The sequence below is a fragment of the Mustela nivalis genome (assembly GCF_964662115.1).
Source record: "Mustela nivalis genome assembly, chromosome: 11".
In the NCBI taxonomy this organism is placed as follows: domain Eukaryota; kingdom Metazoa; phylum Chordata; class Mammalia; order Carnivora; family Mustelidae; genus Mustela; species Mustela nivalis.
This window is the reverse complement of record NC_139030.1, coordinates 7,780,906-7,802,201: the sequence shown is the minus strand read 5'-3', so window position 1 is coordinate 7,802,201 and position 21,296 is coordinate 7,780,906. Positions and strand designations below refer to the sequence as shown.

General features: G+C 39.1%; 1 protein-coding gene across 2 annotated transcripts in view; it reads left to right on the top strand.

The window, feature by feature from the left end:
• Nucleotides 1-21,296, top strand: part of CNTNAP5 (contactin associated protein family member 5) — an 825,196-nt gene that overhangs the window by 474,834 nt on the left and 329,066 nt on the right. For both annotated transcript variants that reach the window (XM_082690270.1, XM_082690269.1), the window contains exon 11: nt 5,477-5,583. In XM_082690270.1, the coding sequence (XP_082546396.1) occupies nt 5,477-5,583 (107 nt within the window). The remainder of the gene's footprint in view (nt 1-5,476; nt 5,584-21,296) is intronic.

Below are 21,296 nucleotides of genomic sequence, written 5' to 3'. Positions count from 1 at the left end.
TCTTGTTGCAAGAGAAAGACCTATCTCAGACCAGTTCAAAGATCCATTCTTGGGCGCCTGGGTGGCTCAGTGGGTTAAAGCCTCTGCCTTCGGCTCAGGTGATGGTCCTGTGGTCCTGGGATCAAGCCCCGCATTGGGCTCTATGCTAGGTGGGGAGCCTGCTTCCTCCTCTCTCTCTGCCTGCCTCTCTGCCTACTTGTGATCTCTGTCTGTCAAACAAATAAATAAAAATCTTAAAGATCCATTCTTGGCAGGAGCTGTTTTGAAGACAATTTTTCGGGGGGAGGGGCTATCAAAGATATCCCTTGTAAGACTGAATTTTTTAAAAAATAATTATTATTATTACATTCCTTGACTTGTTACAAGACTGTTTAAGTTAGGTTCCTTTTGAAGTGGACCATCAACCAACATTGGTCTTTACCATCAACCAACAAAGTCCATTATAAATATGTTTAAGCATTTTATCAAAGTCAAGAATACTGGTTTCTTCACAGGAAGATGTAGATTATATCATATAGAAGTTTCTGGCTGAGATCAGCTTTGGGACCATTTTTCTCTCTCAATACCTTATTCCTTCTTAACCCCCAAGCATTAATACTGAGGTCTTGATTGTCATATACTTTTGGTACTAAATTCAGAAAACTTGGAGGACTAAAAATTTCATGTTAAAAGAGGACACTGACTATGCTGAGTGATGGAGATGTGAGCACAGTCTTGGTTAATCCCGGTGGAACACCCGAGAGCTGTGTACATATGAGTGTTCAGTCAATGGCTCCAGGTCATCCTGGCAGGCTGGCCATGAAGCCCATAGTCCTGCACTCAAAGGCCAACTTTGGATCCTGAATTTATCTTCTGTTTTGCGGAATAGACCTTGATGGACTACATTTTTCTCTATCTGTAGCATTATACAATTACAAAGTTTATTTTAAACATTATGTCATCAATTTTTAGATTGGTCAAATAGCTTTGTCTAGCTTGGGATAGCTTATACATTCTACCAAAAGCAGACCCAGACTAGAAACAATCAAATTAACTCATATAGGCTTAAGAAATGTAGAGGGAGTCTCCATCATCAGGGGAAAAAAAAAAAAAAAAAGGAAAGGAAAGAAATCAGAGCAAGAGTAGGGTAGGGACAGGGGCTGTCCTAGCAGTAGCTTTATTTGAAGAATTTCTTTCTTACTTTAAGAATTCAACAATTTGGTCATGAAAAGAAATTGAAAATAGAATCAAAATTTCTTTTCCCTGCTCTTCATCACTGAATTTATAGAGTTTATAGACTAAATTATATATCATTTTGCTAATTATATAATAAATATGTCTTTTGTTCTCTAGTTCAGGTTTATTTATTGTCACTTGACCCATTTGTCACTATCTTTCTCTGCTCTAACCTCACAGCTCCAAGTTTGCTAATGACTTTCTGGAATCAGTGGTAACTATATGAAGGCCCCCTCCATCCCACTCTTCGCAGAAGTGGTGCCTTAATGCATGCTCGGAGTTCACCTTTAAGGAGGTTCATCATCTGGTGTTTGGCAGAGAGAGGATGTATGGTGCTTGGGAACACAGGTTTCAGTGACAGGCAGCATAACTCACATTCCTGGCTCTGTCACTTTATATCTGGGCAAGTTGTTTACCCTCCTCTTGTCTTTCTTCTCTTATTAAACAGGGAAAATAAAATATTAAAACAACATCTCAGACATGATGGTGAGCACATGTCAAAGTTTCATTTCAGGTTGTTGGTGAGAGGAAAGTTTTCGGTGGATGTGTTTTGTAGGAGATTAGCTGCGAAAACAACGTTCCCTTAAACACCATTAGGATTGTCACAAAGCTGGCTAAAGGTCATTGCGTTTTGCAGTACCTTGTTAAAGGTAACAATAATCAAGGTGAAGGAAAGTGTCCTGATCATGCTGAAGGCTTTTTTTTGTTAAACTAAGTGCACCTAGAGAAAGCACATCCATCCAGGTCCAGCTGCATATGAAGGATCATTAGAAATTTAGGAGATAGGGATTCAGAGTGCTTATCTCCTAACAATTTGAATTGAGGGTCTTACCCCTAAGACTGTGACAGAGCTCTCACTCTTAATGGGGTTCTCTTACTCTGGTAGCCTCTCCACTGTTCTCTTTCTGGGTCATGCCTTCAGTGCCTAGTTTATGGCAAGTGGAAAAAGAAACAAAGTACCAGTTTAAAGAAACTGATTAAAGACTATGGAAATTATACTCATAAAACTGCCCTTAATAAATAAGCATATTGGGATTATACATGTTTTATTTTGAGTGTCAGCTTTACAGATGAGTCTTTCTAATCATAGTATGTATTGAACCAAAATGAACCAAGCTAGAAGCATCCTTTTTTTTTTTTCTCCTCATTTTAGGAATATTAGATTGTCCTTTACCAAAGCACTGTTTTTGTCTTTCAGAAATATATAATTTTTTTAAAGTGACCACAAGCAATGAATTTCTATCCTACACTTTCCTTGGTAAATTGAGTTTATTAACACTTCAATACAAAGTCTATGTGAGGCTTATTAAGGATGTGTTCAAAGTGCCCAGATATTTCTTACTGTTTTCCCCAAGACCTCTTCTACGACATGCTCAACTGAATTTGGAAATCTTCAGTTTGAAATATTTTAAAGTACAGAATAGAGGGAGAATTGTGTGTTTTCATTTCTTTTTGTATTTATAGAATTCTGTTTTACAAAGCGTTAAGATTCTGTTACTTGAAAATCACAGAATCCCGGTTTGAGCCAGCCTGAAAGGAATGGGGGTTTCTCCAGAAAGATCTCAGGTTATCTCACAGCATGTGATACCGAGTAAAACAGCCGGCCCTCAGGAAGTTCAGGGGTGCAACCAAATCTTGGAAACAACAGGAACCAGCCACACAAGTTCTATCAGGACTCTCCATCTGTCTTTTCTGCTGCATTCTGCACCCCAACGTTCTCTCTCCCTCTCTTTCTCCCTTTCTCTTTTACAGCATGTAAGTTTTCTTCTTGTGGCTGAAAATGTGGTCTCTTAGAAATTCTGAGTTTTCTATTTTATAGTTTCAGCCATTAAAAAGAGTCCAACCTAAAACTCCTTGGCACCAAAACCAACAAGTTACAGGATTAAATGCCTACCAACCTAGCTATGCTCAACTTTCCATTTTTTTTTCTTTTTTGAAATATTTATTTATTTATTTATTTATTTGAGAGAGAGAGAGCATACATAGTGGGGAGGGAGGTGAAAGAGTTTTTAGCAGACTCCCCGCTAAGTGGGGAGCCCTACAAGGGGGCTAGATCTCACAACCCTGAGATCAGATCTGAGCAGAAACCAAGAGTTGGATGCTCAGCCAAGTGCGCCACCTAGGTCCCCTCAGCTCTCCCTCTTTAAAGCAAATAACTTTATGTTAGGGAAGGAAGAGGAGCTAATAATAGTATAATTTGCCAATCATGGAGTGCCCTTGAGTTGTATGTGTGTGTGGGTCTTTATTTGGTATTGGGGGAAGGAGAGTGGAATGGATTTGGGTAGTGATAAAGACAGGAGTGTGTTGACAGTTCTAGAGGGAAAATCTATCGAGAAGATGCATTGCAGGAGCAGCATAATTCAGAAGCAGGGAGGTGCTCGGATATAAGGGAAGAAAGGTATAGGGTGAGTGGGTTTTCATGAGCTAGCCCCCTAGGCTTTCCCTCGGGGCATACCCTGAGGCAGAGGTCCTTGCTTGGAATATGTAGATGAGGACACTGATGCTTCAAGGTTCTGTAACTCCCCACAGAACAACAGAACAAGGTTAGTCAGGGAGAGGGACTTTCATTCATCTCCGTGACAAATCTTTTTCTTACCTTTTTTTTTTTTTTTTTTTACCAACTGGGAATGGGAATCAAGAGGAAGGATAAAAATCTGTATTAGGGAAGGCACCCCTTGTTTTTATTTATGTATTGATTGGTTGGTTTCTGTGAACGTGTTCTACAGAAAATTTACTGATTTTTTTCCCCCTTTCTGTTCTTTAAGCCATAGTTGGATACCATGGAGTCACCAATATGCTTTCCCCAAACATAAGCTCTGTCAGCACAATTGTGTGTTTGCTGTGCTGAGCGGAAAACTTCTAATAATGTCTGAACATATGCAGGAATATTAGTTTCTGAGCTTTGAAACAATCATTGCTGGAGGGCTTCCTACCTATATAGAACATTAAGGATAAATCATCTTACTTTTGCTTGCCTCACATTCTCAGAGGCTACACAATGAACCCTTTTATTATATTAGACTACTTCCATAACCTCATTGTTCACACCCTCTCCCTTTTTAAATCAGTGGGATTTTTTCCCCCATAAAGATTATTTCAAGAATTGCAGTATTTATCACTGCTTTTAATTTTAATTTTATTCATTATAAGTATTGAGCACTTGCCAGGTTATTTCTTGGTCACAACAGTGCCTGCCATGTAGATATTTTAAATCATGTATGTCAGAAGTGAAGAGAATTGCCCAAAGACGCCATGCAGTGAATAGCTGAGCTGGTATTTGAACTCAGATATAAGTGACCCTAAAGCCCATGATCTCTGTCCAGAAGATAGGAGCATTGCCTTTACTCCCATTACCTCAAGTGATCCTTGACATCTATTCTTCCTATCAGTTTTGCAGGACAATATATTTGGTTTGCTTTGTTGTGGCCATGCTTCATATCTCAGATTTTCACTTAATCCAGTCTCTGTTATAATCCTTTTTGCTAACTGTTTGCAGTAGCTTTATGATAGCCCATTCATTTTATGTACCACAACGTCCCTAAGAAATTTTCCAGTATTGGATATTATATTTTGAGATATATGCTTAAGATAGAGCCATTTAAGTGTGATTGTGGGGTCAAATTCTACAAATGCTTTGGAACATTTTTAATATGTGTGGTGAAAATATTTTTCAGAATAGTTATAGTGTTTTCATTGTAAGTAATAAAGGCTTCATTTTAAGGGGGGCTTGGGCTGACATTTTTTGAAATGACAGTATTTCCTTGCATGTTAAATGAGAAGGTACCATCTTTTCCAATTTCATATGTAGCTTAAAATAGATTCCTGGCCATCACCCAAAAGAGAATCATGAGGACAGTGGCCTCAATTATCTGCCCCCTTCTCACTTCCTTTTAAAAATGTAGAACCTTTCCAAAATGTAAAGCCACAACCTTTGTACATTTTATTCTATAGTAAATGAAAAATCATATAGATTCTGACCACTTCAAAGTAACTTTAAGTCAATGGCAACTTGCCCCAATGTTGAAATGCTTAACGTAATTGCCTAAATCAGCTCTGATCCTTTCATTACATAGTAGGGCTAGATGGTTCCACCCTGTGTGATAAAGCTATAGAATTATTTTGCTGTTGCTCAAGTCTGATTTAGGTATAGACATACAGCAGACCAATTTCTACTATCAATTCATACAGCTGAATTTGTTTTCTCCCCTTCATTTCAGTTGAGTTGGTTTATTTTGTTTGCTTTTGCTTTATCTCCTGTTAGGTGTTTGCCAAACTACTGTGAACATGGGGGAAGCTGCTCCCAATCCTGGACTACCTTCTACTGTAACTGCAGTAACACGGGCTACACGGGCGCCACCTGCCATAACTGTGAGTACTTATGGTTTACCAACAGAATGAGCAAACATCCAGGAATACCAGTGTTAACTTTAGGATGCATTCAAATGGGGCGGGCACTTTTTGTCATTCATTCAACATGTGTTTCCTGAGAGGCTGTCATATATGTCCGTTCCATGGTGGCCATGTGAGACGGATAAATGGATACAAGCCGTATCCTTATGGAATTTATGGTTTGACAGAAACACAGGAAATGGAATGAGTGTTGGAGGCACAGGTGAGATGATGTACATGGGCCCACAAAGGAGAGCTACTAAGTCAAGTACATTGTTTAGATGGGCTCAGTTGTGCTGCTCTAGTCAATAATCTAACATCTCAGTGGCCTGAGTAACCGGTGGTTGTGTCCTGCCTGTGTTATGTGCTCATCTTCCATTGGCAGACGTCCTCTCTCCCACTTTGTTCTCATTCTGGGATGCTCACAGAGCCTCCATCACCTAGAAAGTTGTCATGGCAGAAAGAAGCAGTAGGAAGCATGTGCTCACTATTGAAAGATTCTGCTGGGAAGTGGAAAACATCACTTCCACTCACATTCTGTTGGCTGAGTAGCATCACAGGGGCACACTTGAATTCAAGAGGGAGGGAAGTACAGTTTTGCCATGGGATCAAAGAGAATAGAACCAGTATATAGTGCTAAGTGCAGAAGACTGCACGCCAGTGTTAGGGAGGCTTCATATAGAAGACTTGATCTGATCTTTGGTAGGAATGCTACAGAAAAAGAAAAACAAAAGCAAACTGAATCTCTAAGTGATTTCACGTGGCTGGAGAGTCCTGACAATGAGGAGAAGTAAGAACAGACGAAGCAGGCAGCAAGGCAGACTGGAACATACAAAGAGCAAGGGGTGACGAGTAAAAACTAAATGAATAGCATGAGCCCCGATTACTGTAATTTTAGAGTCTCGTTGGAGTCACCAAACAAAAACACATGCCAAAATAGAAGTTTGTCATTTAGAGAATTGTGTGTCAAACTGTGTGAAGTGAACTGTGAGTATAATTTAGAAAGACATAATCTGAAGGTGCTGGCTATAGTTGTAGAAGATTTCATCGGAAATGTGAGCTGTGAAATTGACTTAGGAGGTAGGAGAAGGACCTGCTACGGTAAAAATGTAAGAACAAAGCCAAGGACCTGCCGAAGACTAGAGTGAGGTCCACTCGGAGCAAACTTGCCAGGGTCTCTTAAGCTCCTGGAATGGCACTTAGGGATTCAGAAAATGGGTCGGAGATGTTGGCATGGCTGAGATCAGACTCGGATCCAGGATGGGCAGTGTCATCACTCTCATCCCTGAAGACCTCTCAGCCATTCTATGGCCTTTCTGTGATTTGCAAGACTAATTGACCAATGACGCCCACAGAGCTGTCTAATCCAATCAGAGATGACATAGCCCAAAGGTCATCATGGGATGATGCTACTGCTGTTGGATGCCTATGAAAATGAAAAGCACCACTTAGCTTTAAAATGAAGTCTATTACTTAAAATCTATAAGTGTGGAGCCTATTCCAGAAATATTGTCCTTAAATAGCCCGGAACAATCTATGCATGCACAGACACATTGCATGATGCATACAGTACTGTCCAGATTGCCAACTCAGTGCTCTTGTAAGAAGCACAATGACAACGAGAATAGCTATCGATGTAATAGTGAGGACTTCGAAGGAGATTTAAATCAAAGCTACTCAATTTTTGGCCAAATCACATGACAACAAGTCTAAGATTTTTCAAGCTGATTCTGTTCACTTTCTCCTGAAGTAATTTAACACTAATCTGAGGGGTTCATCTCTATGGATACTCTTCTCCTTTCATTTTCTCTATCCATTAAGGCTAAAAATAAAACATTTCTAGCTTTAAAAAAAAAAGTGTGAAGTTGAAAATCAATGGAAGTGAGGTGCTGATTTTTAAAGGAACACTGTCAAAGGTGATGAGCAGGAGACTCAACATGCAAAGTCTTTTTTTTTTTTAATTTTTTATTTCTTTTCAGTGTAACAGTATTCATTGTTTTTGCACCACACCCAGTGCTCCATGCAATCCATGTCCTCTCCAATACCCACAACCTGGTTCCCCCAACCTCCCACCCTCTGCCCCTTCAAAACCCTCAGATTGTTTTTCAGAGTCCATAGTCTCTCATGGTTCACCTCCCCTTCCAATTTCCCTCAACTCCCTTCTCCTCTCCATCTCCCCTTGACCTCCATGCTATTTGTTATGCTCCACAAATAAGTGGAACCATATGATAATTGACTTTCTCTGCTTGACTTATTTCACTCAGCATAATCTCTTCCAGTCCTGTCTATGTTGCTACAAAGTTGGGTATTCATCCTTTCTGATGGAGGCATAATACTCCATAGTGTATATAGAACACATCTTCCTTATCCATTCGTCTGTTGAAGGGCATCTTGGTTCCTTCCACAGTTTGGCAACCGTCAACACACAAAGTCTTAAAAAAAAATACCATTCTGTTTTATAACACCTTCTGATTCCCCTTGCTGTGAAATTGCTCAGTGTATATACCATAGGTCACAACGTTGTTAAACTCTTTCTTCCCTTCTGGGCACCCAGCCAGGAAAATCAAAGTTACCTGGGTGGCTTTGAGGTTTGGCAAACACACCTGGTATACCTGTGTAATTCAGGAATTTGTCACCCTCTAACTCATTTCTCTCCTTTCCCTAGTTTGGAGAGGACCATTGTTTCGAATCAGATTTATAAGCTAATTGATTCAAGGCATGTTTTCCTGACTGCAAAAAGCACATGCCCCTGACATGGGACATAAGAGATGAGAGTTGCCAAAGTGCAGAAGACAAAAGAAAGGATACCCTTGGGTAAAACAAAAGCAAGTTCACAGCTCCACTCTTGTAGAAATGGCAGTGTCCTTGGTGAGTTGGTGCATACGTCCTGAAGCAGTCATCCACAGTCAGAACTCTAAATAAAAGGAGCACCTAGGTGGCTCAGTGGGCTAAGCCTCTGCCTTTGGCTCAGGTCATGATATCAGGGTCCTGGGATTGAGCTCCATATTGGGCTCTCTGCTCAGTGGGGAGACTGCTTCCTCCCGTCTCTCTGCCTGCTTCTCAGCCTACTTGTGATCTCTCTCTCTGTTAAATAAATAAATAAAATCTTAAAAAGAACACTAAATAAAGTCTTCAGATTTATAAGACATTTTTCATACTATTTAAGACTGATGATTTCTTGAGTATTCTTAGTCTTCTGTCTCTTTAAGCCCTTCAAGGTGTGTTTTATTTTTTTGTTCTAGATGCTTACAAGTGAATGTGAGCCAATAGTGTTGAAGACAGATAGGATTACCCTCTTTCTGTCCAGTCTTTGTGGATAAGAAATGAGTCTGGGTGAAGGGGAGAGTATGATGGACTCTAAGAAATAGCAAAATGGGAATTCCCAAAGTCTCTAGGCAGAGCAGGTTGCTGTTAAAAGTAGATATATCATCATTCACTTTCAATTTCCTTTCCTCCTTACCTGATGACACATAAAGAGCTTGCATGCACAAGTTAGATTAGTTTTCAAACACACTTTACTCAAAACCACCTGTTAAAGAAGGAGGTGGTGAGTGTGTGGACAATTCCTACCCAATCTGGCAGCCTCCTCATATGAGGAGGAAACGTGAGACTCTCACTTATCCCACAAACTGTCACTGAACACTATTATGTCATTTCTTTATGTTGTTTTGGTTAGGAATCTTCTTCTCTATGTTGTATCCTATTCTCCAAAGGAATAATTGAAGATATGCCAATATTTGTAGTCCACATAAGTCTTGTCAACCCAGCCAGCAATCAGAGCTTTCAGATGACCAGAAATGGTTAATATGGTTCTTGGTTTTACATAGTGTGCAAGTTTAGAAGGTTGTGTAGTAAATGTCAAAATTCTAAATAATTAGGGCATATCCTACTCAAGGTAATTTATGAATCTAAGTTAATATTAAAAGGAAGAGACTTTGATTATAAAGCTTAATGCATAATAAGTCTGCAACATGCTAATAAAATGAGATGGATATTACTATCTCCATTTTATAGAAGAGCACATTGAGGCCTAGAAAAGCTATACACCTTCCTTAAAGGTCACAGAGCTAGTGAAGCTGGGACTTGATGGGTGGAATCTGGCTTTGATGCCAGAGAGGTTAAGTCCTGTATCTTTTTAATTTTTTTAATACTTATTTGTTTATTAAAGAGAGAGACCACAAGAACAAGTTGGGAGACTGGCAGAGGGAGAGAATCTTCAAGCAGACTCTATGCTCAGCTTGGAGCCCAACATGGCACTTGATCTCATGCCCATGAGATCATGACCTGAATTGAAAGAGTTGGAAGCCCAACCAACTGAGCCAACCAGGTGCCCCACACTCTGAATCTTATTTCATTTCTCCATTTCTCCAACAAGTAAAAGGACATTTGCCAACCTCTTGATAGAGTTTCGTGATGGGATATCCATGACTTCCTTCATATCATATCGCTTGATACTGTAATTCCTGATGCAGTTCTATAAGACCAAGAGACAAGGAAGTTTTTGTATTCTAGAATAATTATGCGATCATCATGAGAAAGTAAGATGAATTACCACTTGATAGACAGCCAGAATTAAAATGAGTATTAGAAATAGGGAAGCCTATTGAAAACAGGCAAGAACCAAAACATGATAGTAGGAATATCTATGCTATATTTTGGAACACTGCATATGTTTCCTGAATCAAGAAAAGACAGGTAAAGAGCTCTCTTTATTAATTCCAAATGATATTCCTATGAAGCACTTTCCCTTAGGGGAAATCTGAGCTCACTTCCCATTATAACAAAGCTTTTTATTTGGTATTGCAATATCTATTAATACCACTTTAATGAATACATAATAAATAATCCATTTAATGATTTTATTCAAATATTTTCATCTTTTTTTTCCCCTTTTTTTTGGGGGGGGTGGAGAGGAGACCTGTGTTGTTTCTGAATATTATTATTATAACCAGCACTGTAGCATCACTCATGTGCTTAAGCACATTAAAATTATTTAAATAATTTAAAAATCCCTCAGCTTCTATTTTTTTCTTAGAATGTCATACTAATGATATTACTGACTCAAAGATAAGTGTTAAGGATCTTGATTCATATTTTCAGCTTGCTGTCCTAAAGTTCTGATACTGTTTGTACTCTGATCACTATTTTCTGATATCTTGTTTTACCTCCTCTTCCAGAATTTACTATAACTTATGAAACAGTTACACATACATTTTTACCAAAACATTTTACATATTGAAATGGAAATTATTATTGACTCTGATGAGTTCCAGATGGAAAAAAAAAAAGGTTTTTTTGTTTTGTTTTTAGTTGACTTATACATAAAATTATCTCTGCAGAATTTTATTTCATCACTCAACAAGTACCTTTTGAAAGAATATCTGGTGTCATAACTATATATTTGGTGATTCCCATTGAGTGGACTCAATAAGTAATAGAAGTACTTACTTATCATCTTATGCGTTCTATTGAGTGGAATTGTCCTCGATCTTCTCACTATGTCTGATGACATTCACATGGGCCCTTTTCAGGATCTCTTCATCATTTCCCAGCCTGTGTTAATCCCTTTTTGCAATCCAGACACTGGTATCCTAACAATGCCTTTTATCTCACTTTGTAGTTGGGCAAGAGGATATCAGCTTTCTTCCTCTCCCAAGCTTGACATAGTGCTTCTCCCATTGGGCAGTCAGAAGTTGGGTATTGATTAGGAGCATGTTAGGTTGTCTTGCTATCAGACTCTACACTAGTCATCACAGAGGGATAACACTTTTGCTCTTTTAACAGTAGGTAAGTTTTCCTCTAACTGTATGGCATTTTGTAGTTGGAGTGGCAGGTTGGAGAGGGTAGGGGATTCTGGTATTAAAAGGCTTGCTTAAAAGCATCTCTTACAGCTCTTAATTCAGTGTAGCTCATATCCTAATATTATCTTGTGGGCTTCTTATCAAGATCTAAAAAAAAATCCCTCTTCATGCTTAACCCCCAATGCCTTCTGCAGATATTCCCAGCTACAACTAGACACCTAAAGGAGAAGGAAAAAAATAAATAAATAAGAGTAATGAATTGTTGAATCCACACCCTGCTTCATTTTATGACACTAACCACGGTCTTAAGTGTCATCATTATTTTTATTTATGCTAACTCCCCTACTGAGGCTATAAACTCCTTTAGAGAAGGAACTCTGTCTTATTTATATTTGTACTAAACATATCCAAGGATTTGTTGACATAAAGTACATACCATGTAATTGATGAAATAGACAATTAAGTGGGAAAGAGTCGTTCAGTGCGCCATTAGTTGGAGACTCCGTAAGGACAGGGTGGTATCCAGATCTTTTCTGTGTCTCCAGCACCTTGTTTAATACCTGACACATAGTAGAAAGCTGCTGTTTGTTGTGTGCACTAATGGACAAATGAAACATGTGCACACACTAGTGGTGAGTTCCTGGGGCAAAGGCATTGTCACTTTCCAGGGAGGTCGGAAAGTTTTCTCAGCAATTTACCTTGGAGCAGAACCTTAGAGGATGAGAAAGAACAAGAGCCAGGAGGAGGAAGAGTGAGGAGGACTGCCCAAATGCAACAAAGAGAGGATTGTCCAATGCCTAGCATGGGTAGAGTCTAAGGTGCAACGGGGAAAGATGGAAAGGCAGGAAATATAGCTAGAGAGAGGATGGGTGATCATTTCAGAAGGAGCTTGCCTCTCTGTTGCGCATTTAGGAGCCAAGCACGGTTTGGTAGTTTTGCTTTATTTCTGGGTAATGAGTTGCTAATATTTTATTTATTTTATTGTTGTTTGCATTTTGCTTATTGGGCTTTTTTTTTTTTTAAGGGAATTAAAACTGTGATGGTTTTGTAAAGTACACACTGAAGTTAGGAGACGAGACGTCGGTGCAAGGAAAGATACTGGATGCTCTTTGCAGTTGTGTGGACAACAAATGATGAGAGTCAGAGCAAGCTAGAAAAGAAGGGACCTGACTTGAAAGGCATATCTAAAATTGGATCAAACAGACTTGAAGACAAATCAAATAGAGCAGAGAGAAGGATGACTTTTAGCTTTTTAGTTTGGAAGCCTTCATGAATGAAGAATGTAGTGACTAAGTTTTCAGGTCTGCCTGACCCTGAAAGCCTCCTGTCAAATCCAGACCCTACAACTTACAAGCTGTATAACCAAGGGCAAGTTATATTAGTTCTGTGTGCTTTAACTTCCTTATTTGTGATATGGGGCTAGTAATGACAGTCATGTAATGGAAATATCATGATGATTAAACAAAACAATCCCCCTAAAGTAGTTAATCCAGTGCCTGGCAAATGTGAAAGTCCCTGTTCCATGTGAGCTGCTATTTGAACAGATAGAGGAGGAGATTCACGGGATTCTATTATCGGTTCTGCTTGGGAAACAGTGTCAGCCTGGAGAGGTGCTCACTGTACTGAAGTAGCTGAAAATCCCCAGGTGAAGTCTGGGAGGAAGATCAGAATTGTGAGGTGTGGAGTGGCTAAAGTCACTCAGGTGTGGCAGGCCAAGGGTGGAACCTACGAAGTAAAGCATTTTAAGGAACTCAAGAAGGAATGGTGGGGAAAGAGAAGGACAGCCTAAGGAAGTTGGTAACTTGAAGGGCAGAAGAGAAGTATTCCAGGAATAGATTAAACACAAAAGTGTCTGAGCCGTCACCCCCAGATTACTTCATCATAGTGTTTGGTGATTGTTGAATGACTAGATGGGTGTTTATAAAAGTAATGGCAGAAAAGCACAGTAAGAGAACGAAAGAAACCATTATTCTAGAGACAATCTGTGACTGGAAGTAAGAATGCACAGAAACTTGCTGTTTGAAGAGAATTTGTGAATTGATGACTATCAGAGGTGTTGTCAGGATCCAGGGGATTCTGAACCCCTATCTGCCATTGAGTTGATTTTATTCTCTTTCAGGAGAAAAGACAATTATCTTTGCACTCATTAATAAACAAGTAACAGAAGGCAGTATGTAAGGATGTGGGTGACTTATTCTCTGTGAAAAAGAGATCAGAACAGGCTGAGTTGGTAGGAGGGAAAGGGTTCTCAAAGGATTGATTGATCCAAATGTGGACAGGCAGAGAAGTCTTAGGACAGTGTTCCAGAGTGAGAACCAAAGGAAGGATATGATATAAGGATAAGCACTGGGATATTTGGGTTTCTTTAGAGGCACTAGCCTAGGGGAAGGGAATGAACATTTGTTTAGCTTATTTTAAGGGCCATGAATTATATTCAGTGGCTCACCATGTCATCTCACTTTCTGAGACCCCTTAAGTTCTTAGCTTTGACCTTTTTAGACTATGGAAGTTCTTCAAACAACTAGGTCTTTGTAGATCTCTTGACCAAATCTCTTTTTGGTTTGACCTTATCAATTCCTGCTAGAAGCCTACCAGGACCTTTCCAAGTTGCTGTTCCACTTTGCTCCCTTGATAGCCATGGATGTAGAATCTATTCCATCAGATTAATATGGAAGGTTTGGTTCTTGTTTTCCCTACCAAACTGCCAATGTTCTGTGCATCCCTCTTTGTATAATATATGGCAAATATGTGTACCGCAGAGGATCAATGGATGTAAACATCTCTTTTATGGACAAATGCTTAAAGCCACAGAGCTAGAGGAAGTGGGATTTGAACCCAGTTCTAGATGGCTTGAAAGCACTTCCTCTTCACATTACAACATCTCTAAGTGGAAGAAAGAGCACTTGTAAATATTTTATAGAACATGGCAGGATTTAAAAACAAAACCGATACAGAGACTTATCAGAAAGGAGGAGGAATCAAGGTTGCATATTCATCTCGGATCGATTTTCTTCCTTTTGAACACATCTCAATGATTTAAGAGGTTCCCACAGTCATTTCCTACATGTTAATTTGTTCTGTTTGTTCTTTCCTTCCTCTTTTCTCCATCTCTCCCTTCGTCTCCCTTTCCTCTCATTAATTGAGGCTAAGTAAAGCCAACTTCAAATACTTACGTTGGATTGACAATGTGCAAGAAATGTAATCACAAGTTTTGGCTTTATTCCAAATCCTTAGAAGCAACAAAAGATCCCCAAATATGAAAGAATATAATTAACTGGAGATAATTTAATTGTTGATGTTGCTTTCCTTTGGAGAACCATTGATATTTACTTTGAACACTGAGCAGGAACAATGAGCATTTATTTTTAATTTTTTTTTTCAATCAACAGAAGACTAATTGCCATAGAATTATAAAACTCTGGTATGTCGCACGAGTTAGAAGTAGTCTGGACTGGATACATACCTAATAAACTCAATATATGAAGACACATTTTCTATCTGGATCTCAGCTTTGGATCCAGACAGATCTAGGTTATATTTATGACTCTCTGGTCTTGGGCAAATTACTTAACTTTTTCAGCCTTGGTGTCTTGGTCTCAAAATAATAATGACCCATTCAAACAGCTATTGTGTGCACTATAGCAAAGGAATGAGAAACATCTAGCACTATATTTCAATTTGGCATTTTTAAGTTAAATGATATCTATTATAATTTAAAATTATGTTTATGAAAATTTATGTGTATTTTTCACATGAGACATTTAGTAATTTATCTGTCTATGCTAACAAGTCATATGACTGTAAAAAGACTTTTTACATTATAGAATGTTAAACAGATATTAGGTTCTGACATAGGTGTTACCATTAGCAAAACTGAAAAACACCTTGGCACTGAAAAAAGACCAAGCTGAGGCTCAAGAGGCCAGAGGTTAGATCTGTCTCTGCCATAAATGATTTTAGGCAAGTCAAATACTTCATATAACCCATATCCCTCAGGGGACAGTGTGGATTCTATGTGGATTATACATGGTCACTAAGAAAGATTATTTTGATGTGCTCTGATAGCATGACTCAGGATGAGTATGCTGACTCTCTTTAGTGTGTTGTTATTATACTGTGTAGGTGCTGTGTTCTACCTTAGGACATTATTTGCATAGGTCATATAGCCCATTTCATTACTATGGTTTAGAAAACACTAAGAACTCTTTTACAGTGTTACCTCTGATTTTTAATTATTTATTTGACAGAGACAGAGAGAGAATAAGCAAGGGGAGTGGCAGGCAGAGGGAGAGGGAGAAGCAGACTCCCCACTGATCAGAGAGCCTGACAAGGGGCTCAATCCCAGGATCCTGAGATTATGACCTGAGCCAAAGGTAGATGCTTATCCAACTGAGCCACCTAAGTACCCCTACCAATTTTACTTTAAATGGTAGTGTGAGACTGGACTATCTAAGGTGTCATGAAAGAAAGGAATTTTTAATATGCTCAGCTTGAACCTTGCAAAAATATTTTGATTCTGTAATTTAGACATAAAATTTAGAAAAAAAATATTTATCAATTAAAATTCGTGACACAATACAACAGTGATTTATGGCAAGTTATTTCACCAATTTGAGACTTACTTGCACCATATACCAAGGGAATATGATAGAATCTATACCTTATCACTCCTAGGATAAATCATTAATCAGTGTGCATGAAGTTCCTTTGACATGTGTGATTCTAGACCTTCTTTATAGGTTCCTTCTTCTTATATGTGTACATCATTTTGTTTCTACTTTAACTTTGGTAAGGGACAAGGCAAAAATTCAGAGGAAGGACCCTGGTTTCAGAGGACTGTAGAATGCAAAGCCCAACCACATTCAATTACAAGACTCAGGCAGTACTAAAACCTGGATATTGTTGTCATCTCTAATTTTATCACTGTGTGTATTCTACATAAGGTTCCTTGACTATATCATGCTTTAGCCAAGGTAAGTTGGTAAGGTGGTGAAATTCTAAGGTTATTTCAAAATTTAGTATGTGTTACTTGTTTTCTAAAAGGAACACTGAGTATATCATTTCTCAGCTTCAAATTCTTCAGTGGATCTCCATTATCTTAATGATAAAATCCTTGCTTCTTAGCTCAATAAGTATGGCTCTTCATCACCGGGAGCCCTCATAAATCACAGTCATGGCCCCATATGTATTCGTGTTACAGTAGATCTGATTGACTTTCAGTCTAAACACCTCAAATTCTTATCTCCATTCTTCTGACACTGAATGTTTGTTTCCTTGTTTGTTTTTAAGTAATCTTTACATCCAACATGGAGCTTGAAACTACAACTCTGAGATCAAGAGTCACATGCCCTATTGCTGAGTCAGCCAGGCGCACTAACCCTGAACGATTTTCCTAACTTCTTCTTCCAGATAATTCTCTACTCTGACTCAGTACTCTCCTTGGGTATCATCTTTTGATCTTCAGCATTAGTTTAAGCTCCTTGAGGACAGGCACTTGGGCATTTCATGCCTGTGTCCTCAATTCTTACCACCAGCTCCCTATTATGTCACCCACAAAATAAATTTTGAGAAAATGGAGTTTTAATTTTCAAATTGTTGGCTTCACTTCACTTCACACTTCCTTGAAGTGTATTTGCATGTCTTTTCCACTGAAAGGAGAAAGATAAGAAACCATATGATAGCCCATAATATCTGTTAGGCTTTCTTTTTGGTTACCATGAAGGGAAACGTCCTGTTTTTACCTTGAACAGAGACCCGAGGTTCCGGCCTTGAATTCAGAGCACATTTCTTAAAGACTCCCACTTCTAGTCCCCTATTAGCTCTCAGACGAGCTTAGGAATCACCTTTCAGGGGGTATGATTGTAGTCACTATTTTAAGATACTAGCAGAAAAAAGACATTTGGATAAGTAAATATATGTAGAAAACATAAAAAGGAAATAAAGCTGTCCATTGTCAGAGCAGGACATGTAACTGAGTTTATTAGTCTGTCAACGGAGGAGTTGTCAATGTCGGTTTTTGGCAGCACAGATTTCCTGCTTGCAGCTAATGTGATGATGATGAAGACCTTGGCAACCGTTCCCTTGTTCCTGTCTCCTTGATCCTGCTGTCATGATGGCTTAAAGAGGAAATGAGTGAATGCATCTGCTAACATTTGGGTTCACTGCTGCATGTTGACTTAATGGGCATTCAGTGGAACAACTTGTCATATAACCTGCAGTCTAAGGTGCCTGGAGCTCATAGGCCATCGGAGAAAGGACCTATGCTCTCTACCTTACTTAAGAGAACTTTTCAGTCTGATGACATTATTAGGGGATTGTCAAAAGAAGTAGACACTAAATATTTTTAAGTTTGGTTTTGTTTTATGGAGATGAAGCATGAAAAGAGGATTGTTTTTGAAAATGAGTCCATCTGGGGTTCAGATCTAGGTTCTGCCAGTTACTAAATGAGTAACCGGGAAAACTTACTCAATTTCCTTGAAACTTGGTTTTCTCATCTCTAAAATATAAGCATAATCATGTGTATGTCTTAAGATATTTTGATGATTTTTTTATGAAAAATAGATCACTTTGGAGTATCAGTTGTAGTGCCAATATAGGAGGCTCTTGGTTTACTTACTTTCCTTCATAAATCCTCTGCGCTTTTACCTTTTCTGTTCTTCTGTAGAGAGCTTTTAGATTAGTAACAGATGCCTATTTCTATGTTTGGAAGGGACCTTTCAGTGCAAATATGTTATTTACATCCTTCCTCAAGTGATGCTGTAGAACCAGGGTGATCAATACCTTCTGCTATTATTGTGCCTCTCTGGTGGGCAGAAGATTTGTTTCTCTCAGAAGCTAGATTGTACCTTCTTTTAACTTTCTCTGGTTAGACTTTCTTGTATCTTCAGTGAACCCACCATGGACAGCCTGTCATTTAAGCCCTCCTTGCCAGGTATTGAGAAGTACTCCAAAGAACAGGACTTGATTTCCTTTTCTTTTCCCTGTATCACACCTCAGTCACCTTAGTTAAGTATGATGTTGGTGGTCCCCATAGTTTTTGTAATCACTGGATTCAGAAAGTACTAGGTAATAATACTTTCCAGGGAAAGAAATTGATTTTATTTACATTAATCAATGATAATATACTTATTATCATCATATTATAATCACAGTAGATCCTCAAATCTGTGAACATAGATGACTCCCACACATTATTTTGACTGCTGCTATGTTAGAATTTAATGAAGATGTTTATTTTCATTTAGCACCAATTTGTGACAATCTCGTCTCTTTTCAGGTCACTCTTCCACACAACATGGCATTCTATCAGGACTGTGTAAATAAGTACCCACTTTGGGTCCAGCAGTATCACTGTGGGTGATACCTGAGCAATTGAAGATTGTAATTCTCTTCTCAAGGACTTTAAAATTAGCAAGAATGGTAGGAGAAGGTTGTGCATAGTCAAAGAATTAACTGAATATAGGTAAAGATTAAAATAGAGGCATCGAGCAGGAGGGGCGAGATGAGACATGGAGCAGGAGAGGGGAATGTTCTGCAATTTTAGACTTGAGCTGCACCTGGTATGTATGTGTGAGCTGCACAGCCAGAGACAGTGGGGGAGGGTCAAGAATACAGGGTGAAAGGGGCGCCTGGGTGGCTCAGTGGGTTAAGCCGCTGCCTTCGGCTCAGGTCATGATCTCAGGGTCCTGGGATCGAGTCCCACATCGGGTTCTCTGCTCAGCGGGGAGCCTGCCTCCCCTCTCTCTGCCTGCCTCTCTGCCTACTTGTGATTTCTCTCTGTCAAATAAATAAATAAAATCTTAAAAAAAAAAAAGAATACAGGGTGAAATTAACTTGGTTGGAGTTGGGATAACAAAGGAGACTGACTTGTATAGACTGAGGGTCTTACTAACAGAGAAGAGTAATGATGATAAACACAATTGACATCAGTCAACAAGGTTGAAGCAGAGAAACAGGATCAGGAGGAGAAACATATCAAGAGATTTATTTTTAAAAATTGGCCTATGCAAGTGTGGGAGCTGGCAAGGCAAGACTGAAGTCCATAGTGCAGGCAGTCAGAAGGGACAGTTTGGAATCCTGGAGCAGCAGCTGAAGGTACAGTTCACAGGTGCAATTTCTTCTGCTTCAGGTGAGCTGCAGCTCTTTTTGTAGGTTTCTTAACTGATTGAAGCAGGCCCATCTAGCTATTTCAGGATGATCTCTGTTACATAAAGTCAATTGATTATGGACTTTAATTTCATTTCCAAAATACCCTCACAGCAGTACCTAGGTTAGTTCTTGACTGAATAACTGGAAACTATTTATCAGCCAAGTGGACATATGAAATTGACCATTACTGTCTGCCCAACTGTCACCTTGGTACCTATATTCATTTTGCCATATTTGGAAATACTTCTACCGTGTCATTCTTCTGAGTGACATGTTACAGGTATCTTGTTACAGCTGATATCATATAGGATTGTTTAGCACCTTAGTGATAATGCTAGTAGTTATCACCATCAGCCTTGGTGTGACTAAGATGCTGACCAGGTGATATTTTATGCAATCAAAACATGACTCTGTATTTATTTCCCACCCTTGCTTCACATTTTATTTAATGAAGAGAATTTTTCTCCCTTTTGATATAATTTTGGGCAAGAGTCAGATTTTCTCATTTGTAGGTGATAAGCATTTTTTGATTCTTTTATATCACAAAACATAAACCCAGTGCAAGATTTAAAAAGGACTAGTTTATGATAGATATTAATGTTTCAGTATTCAATCAGAGATGGGATTTTAAAAAGGCTAGTCACAGGGGAGGACCCATGAGAGGATAGAGGATGTGTGGGTAGAATTGACTGTCTTTACTCAGTGTAATTTCCTAAACATTCATCCAGGTTGTTGCCTTTTGCCTTTGCTCGGTAGTATTCCATGGAAGCACCACAGTTTGTGTTTCTGGATAGAGCAACTGATTCTACTCCTTCTATTGGTCTGCCCTTTCATGACACCATCTATCCTGTAGGTGGTTCCTGGCTTGCCTGATGAATTTTGGTGAGGAATATGAGTGTCAGCCCCAGTGATGAAGAACACCCCATCCCCTGGCCACTTAGTGGTAATGGGGATCCCAATGTCAGGTTCTGTCAGGTACTGCCAGGTTCAGCAGATGGTGTCAGAGGTAGTGTCTTTTGATTCAGTGGCCTGGGAATTAGGGGATGATAATCCTACCTGGGATGCCTTCTGTGCTATATTAAGGTCAGAAAGTAATTGGCTTTGGGTCAACTTCTTGGGTCAAAGGGTAAGTATAGAATCACTGATGTGTTATCACTTCAGTCCTGAGGTCCCAAACCATGTCACTATCTTCTTTCGACATCTCAGAGTCCTCTCTGACTATTCTTGCATTATTTTCTACAGTGATAGTTGCAGTTATCAAGAAGATCAGAGAGAAACAAATCTATGTCATCTGAACTGGAAGTCATGCAACAGATTTTAAGAATGTGATTTTTTTAAAAAAGTAAAGATTTTATTGATTTATTTTAGAGGGGGAGGGAGAGAGAGAATCTCAAGCAGATCTCTTGCTAAGGATGGAGCTTAATGCAGAGCTCAATCTCATGACCCTGAGACTGCAACCTGAGCTGAAATCAAGAGCCAGTGCTCAGCCATCTGAGTCACCCAGTGCTCCAAGAATGTGATTTTAAGTATATTACAATGATGCTTGATTTTTTAAAATTTTATTTCATTTTCCTTGTTCAGTGTTCCAAGATTCACTGGTTATACAACACACCCAGTGCTCCATGCAATACGTGCCCTCCTTAATACCCATCACCAGGTTCACCCAACCCCCACCCATCACCTCGAAAACCCTCAGTTTATTTCTCAGAACTCTGCAGTCTCTCGTGGTTTGTCTCCCTCTCC